The 16,334-nt window shown below is 35.0% G+C and overlaps 1 protein-coding gene across 1 annotated transcript in view; it reads left to right on the top strand.

Annotated features, from left to right (window-relative positions):
• The window catches only part of LOC142358068 (uncharacterized), a 42,974-nt gene that overhangs the window by 23,031 nt on the left and 3,609 nt on the right, over window positions 1–16,334 (top strand). Inside the window, exons 7-9 of the mRNA XM_075409544.1 lie at window positions 4,196–4,274; window positions 11,924–12,016; window positions 12,708–13,192. Coding sequence (XP_075265659.1) covers window positions 4,196–4,274; window positions 11,924–12,016; window positions 12,708–13,192 — 657 coding nt within the window. The remainder of the gene's footprint in view (window positions 1–4,195; window positions 4,275–11,923; window positions 12,017–12,707; window positions 13,193–16,334) is intronic.

Raw genomic sequence — 16,334 nt, forward strand, 5'->3', positions numbered from 1 at the left:
GATTCGTATTCAAAATATGACATCTCAGCAATTGGTAAAAAGTGGATTTTCTCTCTATCGCTTTTCCGGCAATATACCTGCTATGTTTTTGTTAGGTCTGTTTTACAATTCGGTTTTTTCAGATCTGGTTTCAATTTTCTCACTCACTTTTTCAAATGTATAAATTTTTTATTCATTAGGTCAATCACTTGTATTACGATAACTTGGAAAGTTAACTGAGTAAAATTAAATTATTGCGCTCAATTATGCACATTTTAATGCATTGTCAAACGTTAATTATCTGTAATTCTAGGATTGTTAAACTTCAGTTATTTTTTCAATTCAACATAGTTGATTTTGACCGGTAAGAATCTTTTAAAAATGTTTCGTGCTTTTTATAGTCTTAGTAGAGGTAAATGGGATAATTGGTCTCTTCTCCTTTTGTACGAATTAGCCATTTTTTGATTTTTAATAGCTGCCCTCATCTTCTCAGCCGGCTATTATAGCGCTCCTATTACAATTCAAATATTTATTTAGATGTCTTTTTTTAAGATCTGTTCACACATTTTCATGATTTTTGAAGTCAAATTGGAGTGGTGATTTTGGTCACGCCTAAACAGGAAATGGAGCAAAAAATCGAGTGGTTTTACGGCGTGACTTTTCTCGCTCTAATTTTAAAGTAGAGTGAGAAAACGGTGTTTGAACAAAAATTCGGTTTCGGTAGTGGTTTTTTGTTCACATTCGGCATTTTGACATTGATTTTTTGTTTTTTTTGTCTTATCTGATTTTTTTACTACTATTTTTACTATTTCAATCTTGTATGTGATTCTTGAAGTCAAATTTGAGTAGTGATTTTGGTCAGGCCGAAACAAGTGAAGCGAGTGGTTTTGCGGCGAAATATGTTTTCACTCTAATTTCAGCGTAGAATGGGAAAGCGGTGTTTGAACAAAAATTTGCTCTCTCGGCAGTGATTTTTTGTTCATGTGCGGCTTTGACTTCTGTTTTTAATGTTTTTTGTTGTATTCAAAATACTGGGTAATTTTTAGGTCTAGTTTTTTGTTTAGTCAATGAGAAATCTATGTTATACCATATGACGTCACGTAAACTTTAATTCTGCTTTTGTTCAGTCATTCTTGTAATTTCGATTCAATTGCGTGCTTAACGTCAATTTTCACAGTGGAGCGAGATTTTTTATCATTCGCATGATTACCTTTTTTGAGACATTTGACTTACCCCACTCTATAAAAATGAGTTTCCTACTTCGAACTCTTTTTCGCGTTCTTTAATTGAAGGAGATCAGATCAAATGAGTGTACTTCACGCTAACCGAAGGTTATACGAGGGAATCTAGTGAAACAGCACCATACGGATTCGTATTCAAAATATGACATCTCAGCAATTGGTAAAAAGTGGATTTTCTCTCTATCGCTTTTCCGGCAATATACCTGCTATGTTTTTGTTAGGTCTGTTTTACAATTCGGTTTTTTCAGATCTGGTTTCAATTTTCTCACTCACTTTTTCAAATGTATAAATTTTTTATTCATTAGGTCAATCACTTGTATTACGATAACTTGGAAAGTTAACTGAGTAAAATTAAATTATTGCGCTCAATTATGCACATTTTAATGCATTGTCAAACGTTAATTATCTGTAATTCTAGGATTGTTAAACTTCAGTTATTTTTTCAATTCAACATAGTTGATTTTGACCGGTAAGAATCTTTTAAAAATGTTTCGTGCTTTTTATAGTCTTAGTAGAGGTAAATGGGATAATTGGTCTCTTCTCCTTTTGTACGAATTAGCCATTTTTTGATTTTTAATAGCTGCCCTCATCTTCTCAGCCGGCTATTATAGCGCTCCTATTACAATTCAAATATTTATTTAGATGTCTTTTTTTAAGATCTGTTCACACATTTTCATGATTTTTGAAGTCAAATTGGAGTGGTGATTTTGGTCACGCCTAAACAGGAAATGGAGCAAAAAATCGAGTGGTTTTACGGCGTGACTTTTCTCGCTCTAATTTTAAAGTAGAGTGAGAAAACGGTGTTTGAACAAAAATTCGGTTTCGGTAGTGGTTTTTTGTTCACATTCGGCAATTTCACTCTGATTTTTACTGTTTTTTCGAATTTTTGGATCGGATTTTTTCTAAGTGGTTTTCCCAATCCATTCACAGCTCATTCTAGACCTAGTTTTTTGTTTGAATTATATTTTCATTTCTCGCTGGTAGTTTTTTGGTTCATATGCGGCATTTTGACATTGATTTTCTGTTTTTTCTTATTTTTTATCTAATTTTTTTTTCAAAAAAATGGTTTTCTTAATTCACTCATAGTCCATTCTAGGTCTGTTTTTTCTGTTTAGTCAATGAAAATTCTTTGAATTGTACGTCAGGACTTGTCTTGCTATGTTTTTTTTACTTCGTCGATCTTTTTTTCGCTTTACCCATTTTGCCGCTTTTTCGTGAAATCTTTTTGACTTCTCTAGGCTAGTTTTACTCTTCTGTCATTCTGCTCAAAGTCCTTTTAAACAGCAGCTGCTCAGCAAAGCAATTCAAAATGAAGAGAGTCAGTGTAAAAAAATCAAAGTCAGAGATAGAAACGGGATAAACCCATTTTTAGATGCCCGGTACTTGAACTTTGTAGTTTTAGTTACTATCTATAATGCTTATTGGTATTGATACTAGACCCTGTAGCCTCTCACTGAGAGACAGGAGTATGTTAAACTACGAAATGACATCAAAATAAATCGCACTTGAAAATGTTTTTGTCTTTGGGAATCAACGGCGGCTATTTTCCGGCAATATGCCGGGTATGTTTTAAAATAGATGCTATGACTTGAGTCATAGCTGAGTAGAGCTCTCCTGCTTTCTTCAACCTACAGCTTTTGAGTTCTACTGGGGTGTTGTACGCTGTCTTTTTATGACTCAAAGAGGAGTATTGGCGTTGTCTTTTTAAACTATAATTAATAGAAGAGTGGACCGGGGGTGGGGTGAGGGGTGACCGAGGGTGTAAAACTTGCCTTCAATAATGCACATTGTAATGCAAATCTTCTCAACCTGGCGATTTGGACCCCCACTCGTCCATCCGTCCAACACACCCCCTGTTTAGCCTCCTATTAAGAACCGCCCTTCACACCATGAAATTGTCTCCCCGAAACAGTGTTGGCGAATCGAATTTTTAGAGACTGGTAAGGTGTCAGGCTCTAAGAGAACTTAATGCTAAGTTAAAAATTCTAATTCAACCAAAACATCACACCAATAAGTAATAAAAAACAATTCTCAGTGCATGTCAACGAAGCTGTTGTCTGATTATTATTTTTTGTTTTTTTTAAAACCCATTTTCTCTTTGTTCGGCTTTCAGGCTTCGAATGTAGTTCTTGTCGGATCATCATCCAATTTGTCTTGCATTTGTCATTTTACATCAGAAAGTCAATCAAATCGATTCCAAAAATATACCCTCTACATTCAGATGCCTGTGCTTTTATTATTCTCTCAAACGAAGAAACGCCCGGTGTCATTAGGTTCTCTGAGCCTTACGCCTTAGCAGTCTCCAAAAGTGCCATTCACCTAAACTGTTTTGAGAAGACAATTTTATGGTGAATTTTAGGCAAGTGTTGAATGTGATCAAGATTACGTTAGTTCACTACAAGCACAGCGTAACAGCTTTGAACAGCCAATACTACATTAATTTTCTTAGCTCTAAGATTGAGCATGTTTGAAAATGCTCGTTTCTGCTGTTTGTATAGTTTACTTAACCTTTCGTGCACTTTGTACAAAATGGTAACTAAATATGAAAAGAAAGACGTTAAAAATTTAATTTGAATGCTACGACCACCAGTGCTAAATCATCTCGCGCGCAATCGGGGGGGGGGGGGGGCTAAACTACCAATTGTTTTGGTGCTTTTGTAATGCATGCGTGGTCTATCTTATGGCAAAAGTTTTCAATATAGTGCAGACGTTGGCTTGAGTTTGGAAGATCTGCTTTTCGTTGTTCGTCGAACAGTCGAATTATGTGGGTGTCTGATAGGTTGTTTCTCTTTTTATTTATAATAAGATTGATTTTGGAAGATTTACGAATTTGAAGTTTGACACGAAATGCTGGTACTGTATTAGCTCATTTTTTTGCACTTTTGATAGACCCCTTTAATGACGAATTTTTATCCAAGCCTCTGCATCTATTGGAGATCCGTATCTTAGATAACTTGAATTTTAATTTGTTATAGATTCGACTTTTCTGGTTGCCAAAGTGAAGATGCGTTGGAAGATCGCATGGATCGCGCTGTTCAATTTATGAACTATATGGTAAGCCATTCTACGCCTTCTCTAACCGTAGAGGGCATCTTAACTTCTGCGCCTCAGCGTAAATCCTATTTCTACATATAGTAATGTGTTAATGCAACTCAATTCCCTCCCGACCGTAAATTCTACTTTTAATAGCCAGCTACTGAACCGGATTTTGTTTAGGCGCTCTCCCTTATTACGACACAAAGAGTTTTGGAGAAGTCTCTTTTTAAACAATTTTGTTGGTTAAATTTGGTATATTTGAAATAGGAAATAAAACGCGTGAAGGAAGAGGTTTTAATTTCTCTCGAACGAAGCTAGAAGCAATTACTGTTGTCGTGTGTGCCTTTAATGCAAATTTGGATCTTTTCCGTTTGTGTCAAAGCTTAGTGGGTGTATATTATTTGCACCCCCCAGACGCACAAGCCATTTTTTAAATAATAATTTAAAACGTAATGACACGTGTTCTGTAATTGGGGTGCATAACATACTGGGGGAAAACATAACATACAAACGGAAAAGATCCGAAAGTTAATTAAAAAGACCAACAGGCCTCACCTTTGCCCACGGTTGTATTATCTAAGAACTACGATAGTGTCAATTAGACCGAAATGAAAGAAAGTATAATTGGTGAGATCTTTTTCGTTTGTGCACCGGTTCTTTTTTGATAGGTGAGTAGTGAATGCTTCTGGTGAGGACTCCGGAGGTTGCGGATGCGAATCCCGCCCTGGTCGGATATTTATGCACCTATAAACAAAAATTATCTAAGCCACAGCCCTTGAATTTAATTGCCCCGTCTGTCGTTCTAGAGCAATTTGTCTGACGTTTGTCGGTTCATATTTTCTTTTCGTCCTCAAAAACGAAATCAACAGGTAAAGACCAGTGGGCATTAAGTTGCTGTGTAGCTTTCTTAAAACTTTAGGCTCTACTAGTCTCTGTGTGCCATTCATGGAATCTGTTTTAGGAGACAATTTAATGGCGTGAAGGGCGGATCTTAGAAATTTGATCTTCCTCAGTTACCCCCGTCCGCCCTCCTCCACTTATCGATTTTGAGCCCACTTCGTGTAGCCCTCCAACCCTACCCCCGTCGCTTAATCCCCCCATGCTTGATCCTTCAAATCCGCTCACCCCACCCCCAAAGCTAGCATCCCTGAGTACAACTGGCTGGACGCCAACTGGTCATTTAACAGCAGTTTGCCCGACATTAGTCTGATATTTTTATTAGTTTGTCTTTCATTTAAGGCTTTTCAAGACCTTGATAGTTTTTTAAAGTTGAGCATTTTTTTAAAATTTTACCTGTTTCGTGATCTTTTTGGTGTCACGTTTCTTATTTTCTTTTATGACGGGTGTTCTTGTCCTCGAGGAAGCATAATCGAGGGTGTTTAAATTTTCTCAAACGATGTTTGTAGCAATTATATTAGTCCTGTCGGTCTTTTTTATGCGATTTTTCGCTTGACCGATTTTTCATGGCTACTGACGAACAACCGATAGCTAAAAACGCAATTTATACTAATTTTCACAATTTTTCTTCAAGCTTTTCAACAGTTTTGGCCATTTTTTGAATTTTGTCAGCCCTAGTTTTCAAGGAATCTCCTCTAGGGTTTTATAATAGGTTACTGCATAGTTTCTAATGGTAGTTGAATGGTTTCAACATTTTAACATCACGAATTTGGCAAAACGCGCAATTTTTTTTCATTTTTTTGACAGTTTTTTTGACAGAAAACGTCCCTAAGGGTTTTATAATAAGTTACTGAAAAAAATTTTTTTGCCATGGAATAGCTTTCAATTTTTTAATATGCCAAGTTTAGCTATTTTTTTGATAAAACTTGCTTTTTCATGTTTTTTTTAAAAAACTTTTGTGGGTTTTTTTTGGTTTTTTCCCGCCTCAAGAGCCGAACGACCTTCTAGGGTTTGACAATAGGTTTTTGTATAGTTTCTAATTGTTATGGAATGTTTTTCATTTCAACACCACAAATTTTACCATTTTTTTTTACAAATCTTGCAATTGTTTTTCATTTTTTTTTACATTTCCTTGTCAATTATTCAGGTTTTTCACCCTAACAGAAAATCTCCGTTAGGGTTTGATAATAAGTTGCTGAAGAAGGTTTTTTGGTCTTGGATTAGTTTTCAACTTTTATCACAAATTTTAGCAGTTTTTTTTATGAAACTTGCAATTTTCAAGTTTTTTGAAATTTTGTGTCATTTTTAGGTTTCTCCAGCCTCAAGAGCCACATAACCTCCTCCAGAGTTTGATTATAGCGTCTACTGCATAGCTTTTAGATGTAATGGAATGTTCTTCAAGATTAACAACAGCAATAAAACTTCTTTTCAATTTACTAATTTTTTCCAGGTTTTTTGATTTTTTTTTTGAATTTTTTTATGGTAAGCTGAATGGTAAGAATTTTTTCCAAAACCATGGTCCTAGGGACCTCCTCCAATGCTTTATGATAAGCTGTCGCATAGTTTCTAGAGTTAATAGAATGGTTATCAATATTTTAATGACTTCAGCTCTAGAAATTTTTTGATAAAATTTAATTTTCAATTTTTCAGAAAATTATTATGTCCCAAGTATACGGATCTTTATGAACCAGTAAAACTAATTAATGCTTGAAATAGGGATACTGGATAGTCTCTTGAGACAATGAAATGGTTTTGAAGATTTTAATATCTTGAATTTTAGCAACATTTTGTTAATTTTTGCGATTGCTTTCAAAATTTTTGAATGTTTTTGTCCTTTTCTGAATTTAACGATCATTACTGGCCAAACGAAGCTTTTCAAGTCTTGCAGATGGGTTACTTGACATAACTCCAGAGAAAGAAAATAGTTTTGAAAATTTTCACTGCAAAATCTGGAAGCTTTTTAAATTTTGCAATATTTTGCAATTTTTTAAAGTATCAGTTTCTTTGATTTATTTTATAACAAGGCTTGAAAACTGAAAGTTGCAGAGTCTAATCAATCTAAAGCTAGCTTCAATAAACCGTGGCTAGCTACTGGCGAAGCCAACAGCTCCCCGTCGATTCAGAGCAATTCGCCCGACGTTAGTCGGTTATGTTAAATTGTTTAATTTCATTTCAACTTTTAACTACCTTTGCACTTTTTTTGAATCAAAAACGTTTGGCGGTTTTTTTTAGTTTTCAGCTTTTTTCGTGTTCCTTATTTTATGCATTACTGTCTTTTATGAGGTGTCATCGTTTTCTATGGACCCATAATTGAAACAAAAGTTTAGTTTATATCTTAGGTTTTTAACGACCCGGAGTTTTTGTGTCTTTTTAACAACATTTTAGCTACCTGTTTTCAAAAAGTAACTGTAATTTTTAATAGCCGCAGTCAACCTCAAGGTGCTCTCCTTTCTTAAATTAGAGTTGCTATTTTTGTTATACATCACTTTTTTGTTTGATTTCTGACTTACTTCACTATTTCATCTGAATGGTCTAAATGGAATTTCTAATTAATTTAACGCATATACGCAAATATTAAAGTAATGAAATCAATAGCAATGGGATAAACCAAGAAAGATCGGGCCCTAAAACCAAATGTTCGAAAACAGTGCTCTACGCTATCGAAGTTTCTTTGCGTATACTGCTAAGTTGTTTTAGTATTACGCTGATAGTCTTCCGATTTAGATGTTCCATTCGTCATATTTATTTATTTATTTTTTGTCTAATGAAACTGGACTAAATTAGAACACTTTTTAATACAGTGAAAAAATTATGTTGTCAATGTTTTTTGTGCAATAAGTTATCAAAGTTCCTTAGAGTTTACTGCTAATTAGTTTTAGTATTACGCTCAATCTTCCAATTAAGAGGCTGAGTTCGCATATTTATAGAATCGAATGAAGGTGCGAACCAAATTAGAGCAATTGTTGTCTTAGAAAAATTTAGGCTGTTGGTATTTTCGTTATTTTCTTTTTTCGATTCCAACGTCGGGCAGTCAAGTCAACCGTGGCTATTTTCTAGCAATTTACCGGCCTTGTTTAAATTTTGTTCGTTTCGTAGTTGTTCTTTGTCCGGTCATCACTCGTAAATGACAGATTTTATTTGCCTTCAAATCATGCTTAACGAAAAATGGTCAATGGTCAAATCATAGAATTGTTTTTATGAAATTGTTTTTTTTACGAATTTAACTTTATTTTCAGATAATAACAGTGATATTTTTTCAGTGTTGCTGGCTTGCTGTTACTGTTGTTGGGACACTTTTTTAACGGACTGTTCTTTTGTGTTCTTTTTGAGAAAAGAATTCAACGAGTATATGTTACTGGAACTACATCAAGTGGCTAGAATTAAGTGTGGGGTTTCTCAAGTCTCTGTTCTAGGTAATTATTTTTAATAGCCGCCCTCATCTTCTCAACCGGCTATTATAGCGCTCCTATTTTTTACAATTCAAAGAATTTGAATTGTATTGGGGCGCTGTCTTTTAAAGATCTGTTCACACATTTTCATGATTTTTGAAGTCAAATTGGAGTAGTGATTTTGGTCACGCCGAAACAGGAAATGGAGCGAAAAAGCGAGTGGTTTTGCGGCGTGAATTTTTTTCGCTCTAAATTTAAAATGGAGTGAGAAAACGGGGTTTGAACATAAATTCGCTTTCTCGCTAGTGGTTTTTTGTTCACATGCAGCAATTTCACTTTGATTTTTACAGTTTTTTCGAGTTTTTGGATCGGATTTTTTTCTAAATGGTTTTCCCAATCCATTCGTAGTCAGTTCTTGGTCTAGTTTTCTGTTTAGTCAGTGAAAATTCTTTGAATTGTACGTCAGGACTTGTCCTGCTATGTTTTTTAACTTCGTCGAACTTTTTTTCGCTTTACCCATTTTGCCGCTTTATCGACATTTTGCGTGAAATCTTTTTGACTTCTCTAGGCTAGTTTCACTCTTCCGTCTTTCTGCTCAAAATCCTTTTAAACTGCAGCTGCTCAGCAAAGCAATTCAAAATGAAGAGAGTCAGTATAAAAAAATCATATTCAGAAATAGAAACGGGATAAACCCATAAAGCCCATTTTTAGATGCCCGGTATTCGAACTTTGTTCTCATAAGTTTTAGTTACTTTCTATAATGCTTATTGGTATTGATACTGTAGTGACCCTGTAGTCTCTCACTGAGAGACAGGAGTATGTTCAATTACAATATGACATCAAAATAAATCTCACTAAAAATGTTTTTTGGACAAAAATTAATTTTTGTTGATATTTTGTTTTCTTTCAATCCCAATAGAGTTATGGAATCAACGGCGGCTATTTTTCGGCATATACCCAGAAACGGCATAAACCCATAAAGCCCATTTTTAGATGCCCGGTACTTTAGAACTCATAAGTTTTAGTTACTATCTATAATGCTTATTGGTAGTGATATTAGACCCTGTAGCCTCTCAATGAGAGACAGGAGTATGTTCAATTACGAAATGACATCAAAATAAATCGCCTTTAAAAAATGTTTTTATACAGAAATCAATTTTTGTTGATATTTTCTTTTCTTTCAATCCCAATAGAGTTATGGGAATCAACGGCGGCTACTTTCCGGCAATCTGCCGGGTATGTTTCTAATATTTAATGATGATTTGCCTAAGTATGTCACTCTTACTGTAATACTTTTGAAAGGATCTGAAAGGATCAAATTTAAAAGGATCTTGTCAATGTAGGCTCTTGACTAGGTGCTAATAAATTTGCGATTAATCTTGACAGAACAGGTCTCGCTTCCAATTGAGTGGCACATATATAAAGGATAGTCCGTGCTGTAAATACCTTGCAATTATTGTGGACTCTTAATTTAAGTTTCTCAAGTCACATTGATTTAGTCATTGAAAAGCTGCGTAAGCAAGGAAGCGCAATAATTAAATTGTAGCTTTTCCATCCACGTAAACTGCTTATTGACTATCATAAGAGCAATATTTACTAAATACTCTCTAGTACCAATTTTCTTATGACAGAAAAAAGTATTAAAATTGAGCTACTTTAGAAAGAAAGCAGGCATCTCTAAGGATATTATCGTTGTAAATAAGCTTCTGTTTTTGAACTGCACATATGTGAGTGTTCCATGTTTGTACTGAGATGCCTTAACCATGTACTCAACGAAGGTTTTCTTAATTCGTTAAGGTTTCAATATCAGAACTCTGCACTCGAAGGTCCCTTTTTCATCTACTTGAGGAACTACCTTTCAAAACTAAGTTTCAAAGGCAATCGATCACATACAAATGCACGCGACTGTTTAATACTCTGAGTTAATGCCAGCTAACATTCATGATGATTCTTCAAAGTTGATGAGTAATTTTCATCACTCATTCAGACATAACTACTCGTTAAACAATACGGAGCCAGTGAAATATGTTTTTCGTCAATAATAAGATGAAGTGACAGAGCTAGTAAATAGATTTTACAGAACGATCTTAGATACAAAGTTCTATAAAATACTGTGCATTTAAAATTCTGTGCATTTACTGTGCATTTAAAACAATTTATATTCATTGCTATGCTTCTTCAGTTGTTTAAGTTATGGGCAAATTTCTAGTGATCCTGTTTATTTGTCCTCTCCATGTCCATTATTATGAAACTTATAAATGTACTATGATTTTCTTTGAAGGAGAAATTAATTCTTTCTTTCTTTAATCATTTTATATTTAGTATATTATATCTGCACCCCGAGTTGAAACATTTTTTCAGATTTTGAAGGAAAAGTCTGTCAATTAAAACCTTTTCATCTTTTCTCATTTTCTGTTTCAATCCGTATTAAAATCATGGGGTCAACGGCGGTAATTTGACGGCAGTTTCTTGATTATGTTTACAATTCGTGACGAGCTTTAGATCTCAGTTTTCATATATCATTAATGGGACTGGTGGGGCGTAAAACATATTTTAATGGACGTTTAACTTGAACATTAAAATTTTGCGTTTATTTTGTTCAAAGTGAACGTAATTCGGTCATAATTGAACGCTCATTTGTAAAAGAATTTGTAATTGGTTGCTTTGAGGAGCTGTCAATTAAGATCTCGTGTAAAGAAAAAGAATCACATGGCAATTTGAATTCGTGCGTTCAGTGATTTGTTTCAAAACGTAATGAACATCACGCGTGATCGGTGCAAAGAAGTAAAAGTTTAAAGGTGTTTGTCTTAATAAATCGCTGTACAATTTTTGCTCTATTACATAACCTATAAAAATGACAATGGTGTACTACAGCAAGTTTAAAGTTATCATGATCTATCGTTGTTTTTCGTTTGCCTTGTTTGTTTCCAGTTTTGATGGGTTGTTTTCATGATTAAGTTGAAAAACTCTTCATTTGGACAATCCATTGAGTTTCCAAAATAATTCCATGTTTTCAAAATTTGATCTGTTCAAGTAATTTAATCCAGTGTTGATGTTCAAAAATGCAGTATATTTAATTTGAGCTGAGAAATTCTGTAGCATTGTCTGGAATATTTCAATGGTCCGAGTTATCGTCTTTTCAGTTTTTTGATCTGTTCAAAAAGAAGGCGCGAATATGTGTGTGTTCTTATCCAGGTCGTGTCTTTCATTATTAAATGAAAATTTGGAATTGGATAGAATTTGTCCTTAAAGTATATGAAAATGAATGGCTTGACTGCGCAAAAGCAAATTTCGGAGTGCTATTTTTAATTGCTTATAATTAACCAGTTAGCAGATTTATCTACATATCATATAGCATGAGTGAAGAGGAGTGTGTTTTAGGAATCACTCAATCGGCGGATGGAAATGATCGATCTCGGGAAAGTGAATACTCAGTCAATGGAGGAACCAGAGAGCCAAAATAACCATCCCTGTGTAAGTAGCTTACGAAGTGCTCTGAAGATATCTGTGGCATCGGTGCAAATGGGTTACGTACCAAAACAGAAATTACTTGCGGACGGCCAGTCAGACTAGAAACGATAGTTAAAATGGCTTTCATATTCTCTATAGACTATTTGCTCAATTATAGAACGTAACTTCATACTATAATGGAATGACTCAGCGAAAAGCTTGAAAAAAAATCGTATGCTTTTCTGAGGCCGCGGTAGACGACTTTTACCACGGGCCACTGAATAAGGGCCGTGGCCCGACAAGGAGGGCGAAGGGTTATCTGTACACAAACTATTCTGATATAAAAATGAGGATATTTTTTAATATAGGTTAGTTTAGCGAATAATATTACAATGGTTGCTTGTTTTGCGCGCGAATTATTGTTTCATTTTTTTTGTATTTAAGTACTTGTTTTGAGAGGGATGCTATCAAAACAAATGATTTTTCCTAATATCCCTTTACAAAATTTATCAGCTTCCTCAAAAAAATGATTATACTCATATTACGATATTTCGAGATAGTTTAGCGCCTTGAAATTATACTTGATATGCATAAACGTAGACGCCGTAATGGCCTTGACGGGCTTGCGTCTTGTTGCCTTAACCCCCGTACGGTTGGTATTCACTCAACCCCTCCGATAATTTTGCTGATTTAATTGATGTTTTTGATGTTCAAGCTCCTAGCCAAAGTGAACTCGCTGCTTGAGTCCCACTTATTCACAAAGTGGCCTCAGATAACAGTGACAGGAGGCGCAACTAGCTGCATAATGAGAAGTGCTCTGAGTGTTGTCGTCACGGTAACTTCAGCAGAAAGCACCGCAGACATTGTAGAATGTACCATCAACGACAGCATCTATGGATCTTTCTCTGGAATTGTAACAGATCGCGATGCCTTAGCTGGAGAATCGTCATGGGTTGTTCACAGGTCACCGTTGACAGAATCTGGGACTTACCGCAGTTTAGACTGTATGGTCAAAGGTTGTGTGAATGATGAGTTCGATGTGATTCATGGAGTTTCCGAGTTGCCGGAGAAGGTTGCTGAAGGCGACTTGTTGGTATTTGAAGGTATGGGAGCTATAGTGAGCAATGCTACTCTGGAAGCTATCAAGTTCAACTGTCTGACTGAGCCACAAATTGAGCTGCACATCCAAGAGAATAAAGTGTAAGCACGTCGAATTCTAGTTGTTCAAACAGTTTCAAAGAAAATGTAAGGAATGACATTGCAGGAGGCCAAAATCAAAATTTTCTCTTGATTCTAGAAATATAAAACTGGTACCATAAAAAAGCTTATTAATTGTAGCAATTATATTAGTCCTGTCGGTCTTTTTTATGCGATTTTTCGCTTGACCATTTTTTTGTCTGAAGCTTTTGACTTTTCGTCCTCAAAAACGGGATAAACAGGTAGCGCCCAGTGGGCATTAAGTGCTCTTAGAGCCTTTCAGCTCTGTTTCAGCTCAAACTGTTTCGTAGACTTATACTTATGGTGTGAAGGGCGGTTCCTAGAGGTTGAAGACACCCCCACTGTTGACCCCCTTTATCGCCCCACCGCCCCCTACCAAGCTTTTGCCCCCCCCCACCCCACTGATGCCCCCTCTCTCGCCATCCGCCGCCCGGTGCACCACTCACCCCCCCCCCCCCCCATCCCCGCCCCGTGGCTACTGACGAACAACCGATCGCTAAAAACTCGCAATTTTCACAATTTTTTTCAAGTTTTTTGACTATTTTTGTCTTTTTTTGAGTATTTTCGGCCTAGATTTCATGTAACCTCCTCTAGGGTTTTATAGTATTTTAATGCATAGTTTCTAGTGGTAGTGGAATGGTTTTAACATCACAAATTTTAGCAATTTTTGACAAAACGTGCTAATTTTTTAAATTTCTTTGACATTTTTTTTTCATTATTCACGTCTTTCCAGACGCAGCGGCCCGAAGACGTTCTTAAGGGTTTGATGATAAATTACTGAAAAAATTTCATCTACCATGGAATAGCTTAAATTTTTAATATGACAAATTTTATCATTTTTTTTTTTGATAAAACGTGCATTTTTTTTTTTTAATTTTTTGTCGATTTTTGGTTTCTCCAGCCTCAAAAGACACATAACCTCTAGGGTTTGATTATAGGTTACTGCATAGCTTCTAGATGCAATGGAATGTTTTTCAAGAATTTAATATCAGCAATTTTTCAAAAAATATTTGCAATTTTTCAAGTTTTTTGAATCTTTAAATCTTTTTTCCGGCAGCAGGGTCATGGGGACCTCCTCAAGGCTTGATGATAAGCTGTCGCATACTTTCTGGATTTATTGGAATGGTTATCAATATTTTAATGACTCCAGCTCTTAGCAGTTTATTGATAAAATTTAATTTTTTTCTAATTTTTGGAAAATTGTTATGTTCCAAGTTTATGGGTCTTCATGAGCCAGTGAAACTATTTAAAGCTGGGAATAGGGATACTGGATAGTCTCTTGAGACAATGAAATGGTTGTGAAGATTTTAATATCTTGAATTTTAGCTAGATTTTGTTAAAATTTGCTATTGTTTTCGAAATTTGAATAGTTTTGTCCTTTTCTTAGTTTAACGATCATTAGTGGCCAACGAAGTTTTTTAAGTCTTGCAAATGGGTTATTTGACATAACTTCAGGGACAAAAATTGTTCGGATCATTTTCACTGCGAAATCTGGAAGCTTTTTTTTAGTTTCGCAAAATTTTGCAAATTTTTTAAAATATAAGTTTTTTTGATTTATTTACTAACAAAGCTAGAGTGGCAGAGTCGAATCAAGCTAAAGCTAGGTTACTAAACCGTGGCTAGATACTGACAAAACCAATCACTTGCCGGTCGTTTGAGAGCAATTTGCCCGACTTGCTCACTTTGAAAGTGACTTTTATTTACTTTAATTCAAAGAGATAAGGTCAAACGGATGTGCGTCACTCATAATGAAGGCTATTAGAGAGCAGCTAATGGAGGCAGCAAAAACTAATATAGATTTTTAATCAAAATATAACATATCAGCCTTCAATGAAAAGACAATTTTTTTGGTCTGTATATTTTAATGTTTTTTTTTTGAGACTGCAGATCTACGAAGCTATTGCGGCTATTTTCTGGCAATCTGCCAGCTGTGTTTTATATTTTGCAAATTTTTAAAATATCAAGCTAAAGCGATTCTCAATAAACCGTGGCTAGCTTCTGACGAAGCCAACCGCTCGCTGGTCGTTTGAGAGCAGTTCGCCCGAGTAGGTTATGTTTAAAGTTAGAATTCAAATCCGAAAAAAAAAACAAAAATTTCCCCCTTTTCTCACTGCATAAACAACCGCGCCGCGGAAAAAACACCTCCACTACAGCTACCAACTTTTTTGTACAAAAAGTTGCTCTACCTGATAATGTCCAACGTAGCTCATTCAGACCTTGTTTTTGTTGAAGAGATATGGCGGTTTAGTTTTTTGAGGTGTATGCATTGCTAATTGGTAACTTTATTTAAAAAATGTAGTATTTTGCATTTTTTCATTTTTTTCCTAATTAATTGCTCTCAAACGGAATTCGTGGCAATTATATTAGTACTGTCCCCTCAGTCAACACCACCATCCTGCCCCCTCCCCATTACCCCCGCCGACATTTTAATAACACACCCTAATGCTAGCATCCCTAGTTTCCAACTGGCTACTACCGAAACCAACCGCTCGCCGGTCGTTTGCCGACATAAGTCGGTTGTCTCTTTTGTTTTTGGAGCTTAATGGGCTTCTAATAATTTTGCAGATTTGTTATTAGTTTGAGTTTTGCAACATAATAGTTCTTTTAAAGGAATTAATAACCAGAACTTCAAGCATATTTTAAAAAAAGCTCATTTTTCATGTTTCTGCCAATTTTTTAATCTGTTTATCTTTTATGGGAGAAGCTATTTTTCTGCCACCCTATAAATTTTGAGCAGCTTTTTTTGTAATCAACAAAAAATTAATCAAAGAAATTATAAAAAAAAAAGTTGAAAAAGTACTGTTTGTGAAGTTTTCATCTTTCAAATCATTTTGTCTTTATATAGCTCTGGTTGGTTCCTAAGGGCTCAAAAGTATGTCTAAAAACTGTAATAAATAAATAAAATTTGGAGTTTAAATAGTAGTTTTTAATACATTTGACTGTTGTGCGTTTTGTTCGCATTTTTGAGAGTTCGCGAAAATTGTTTGCACCTGACGTTGGTCACATTTGCGCATTTCAAAATTTCTCTTTGACATCTTGTTAGTGCCATATGTATCGTTAATGACAATTATTTTTTAAAATTTTGAACAATTTGCATATCTCAAGTTAAGTGTTGAAATAATTT

This window comes from Convolutriloba macropyga, chromosome 2 (genome assembly GCF_964194025.1).
Source record: "Convolutriloba macropyga chromosome 2, txConMacr16.3, whole genome shotgun sequence".
NCBI lineage: Eukaryota > Metazoa > Xenacoelomorpha > Acoela > Convolutidae > Convolutriloba > Convolutriloba macropyga.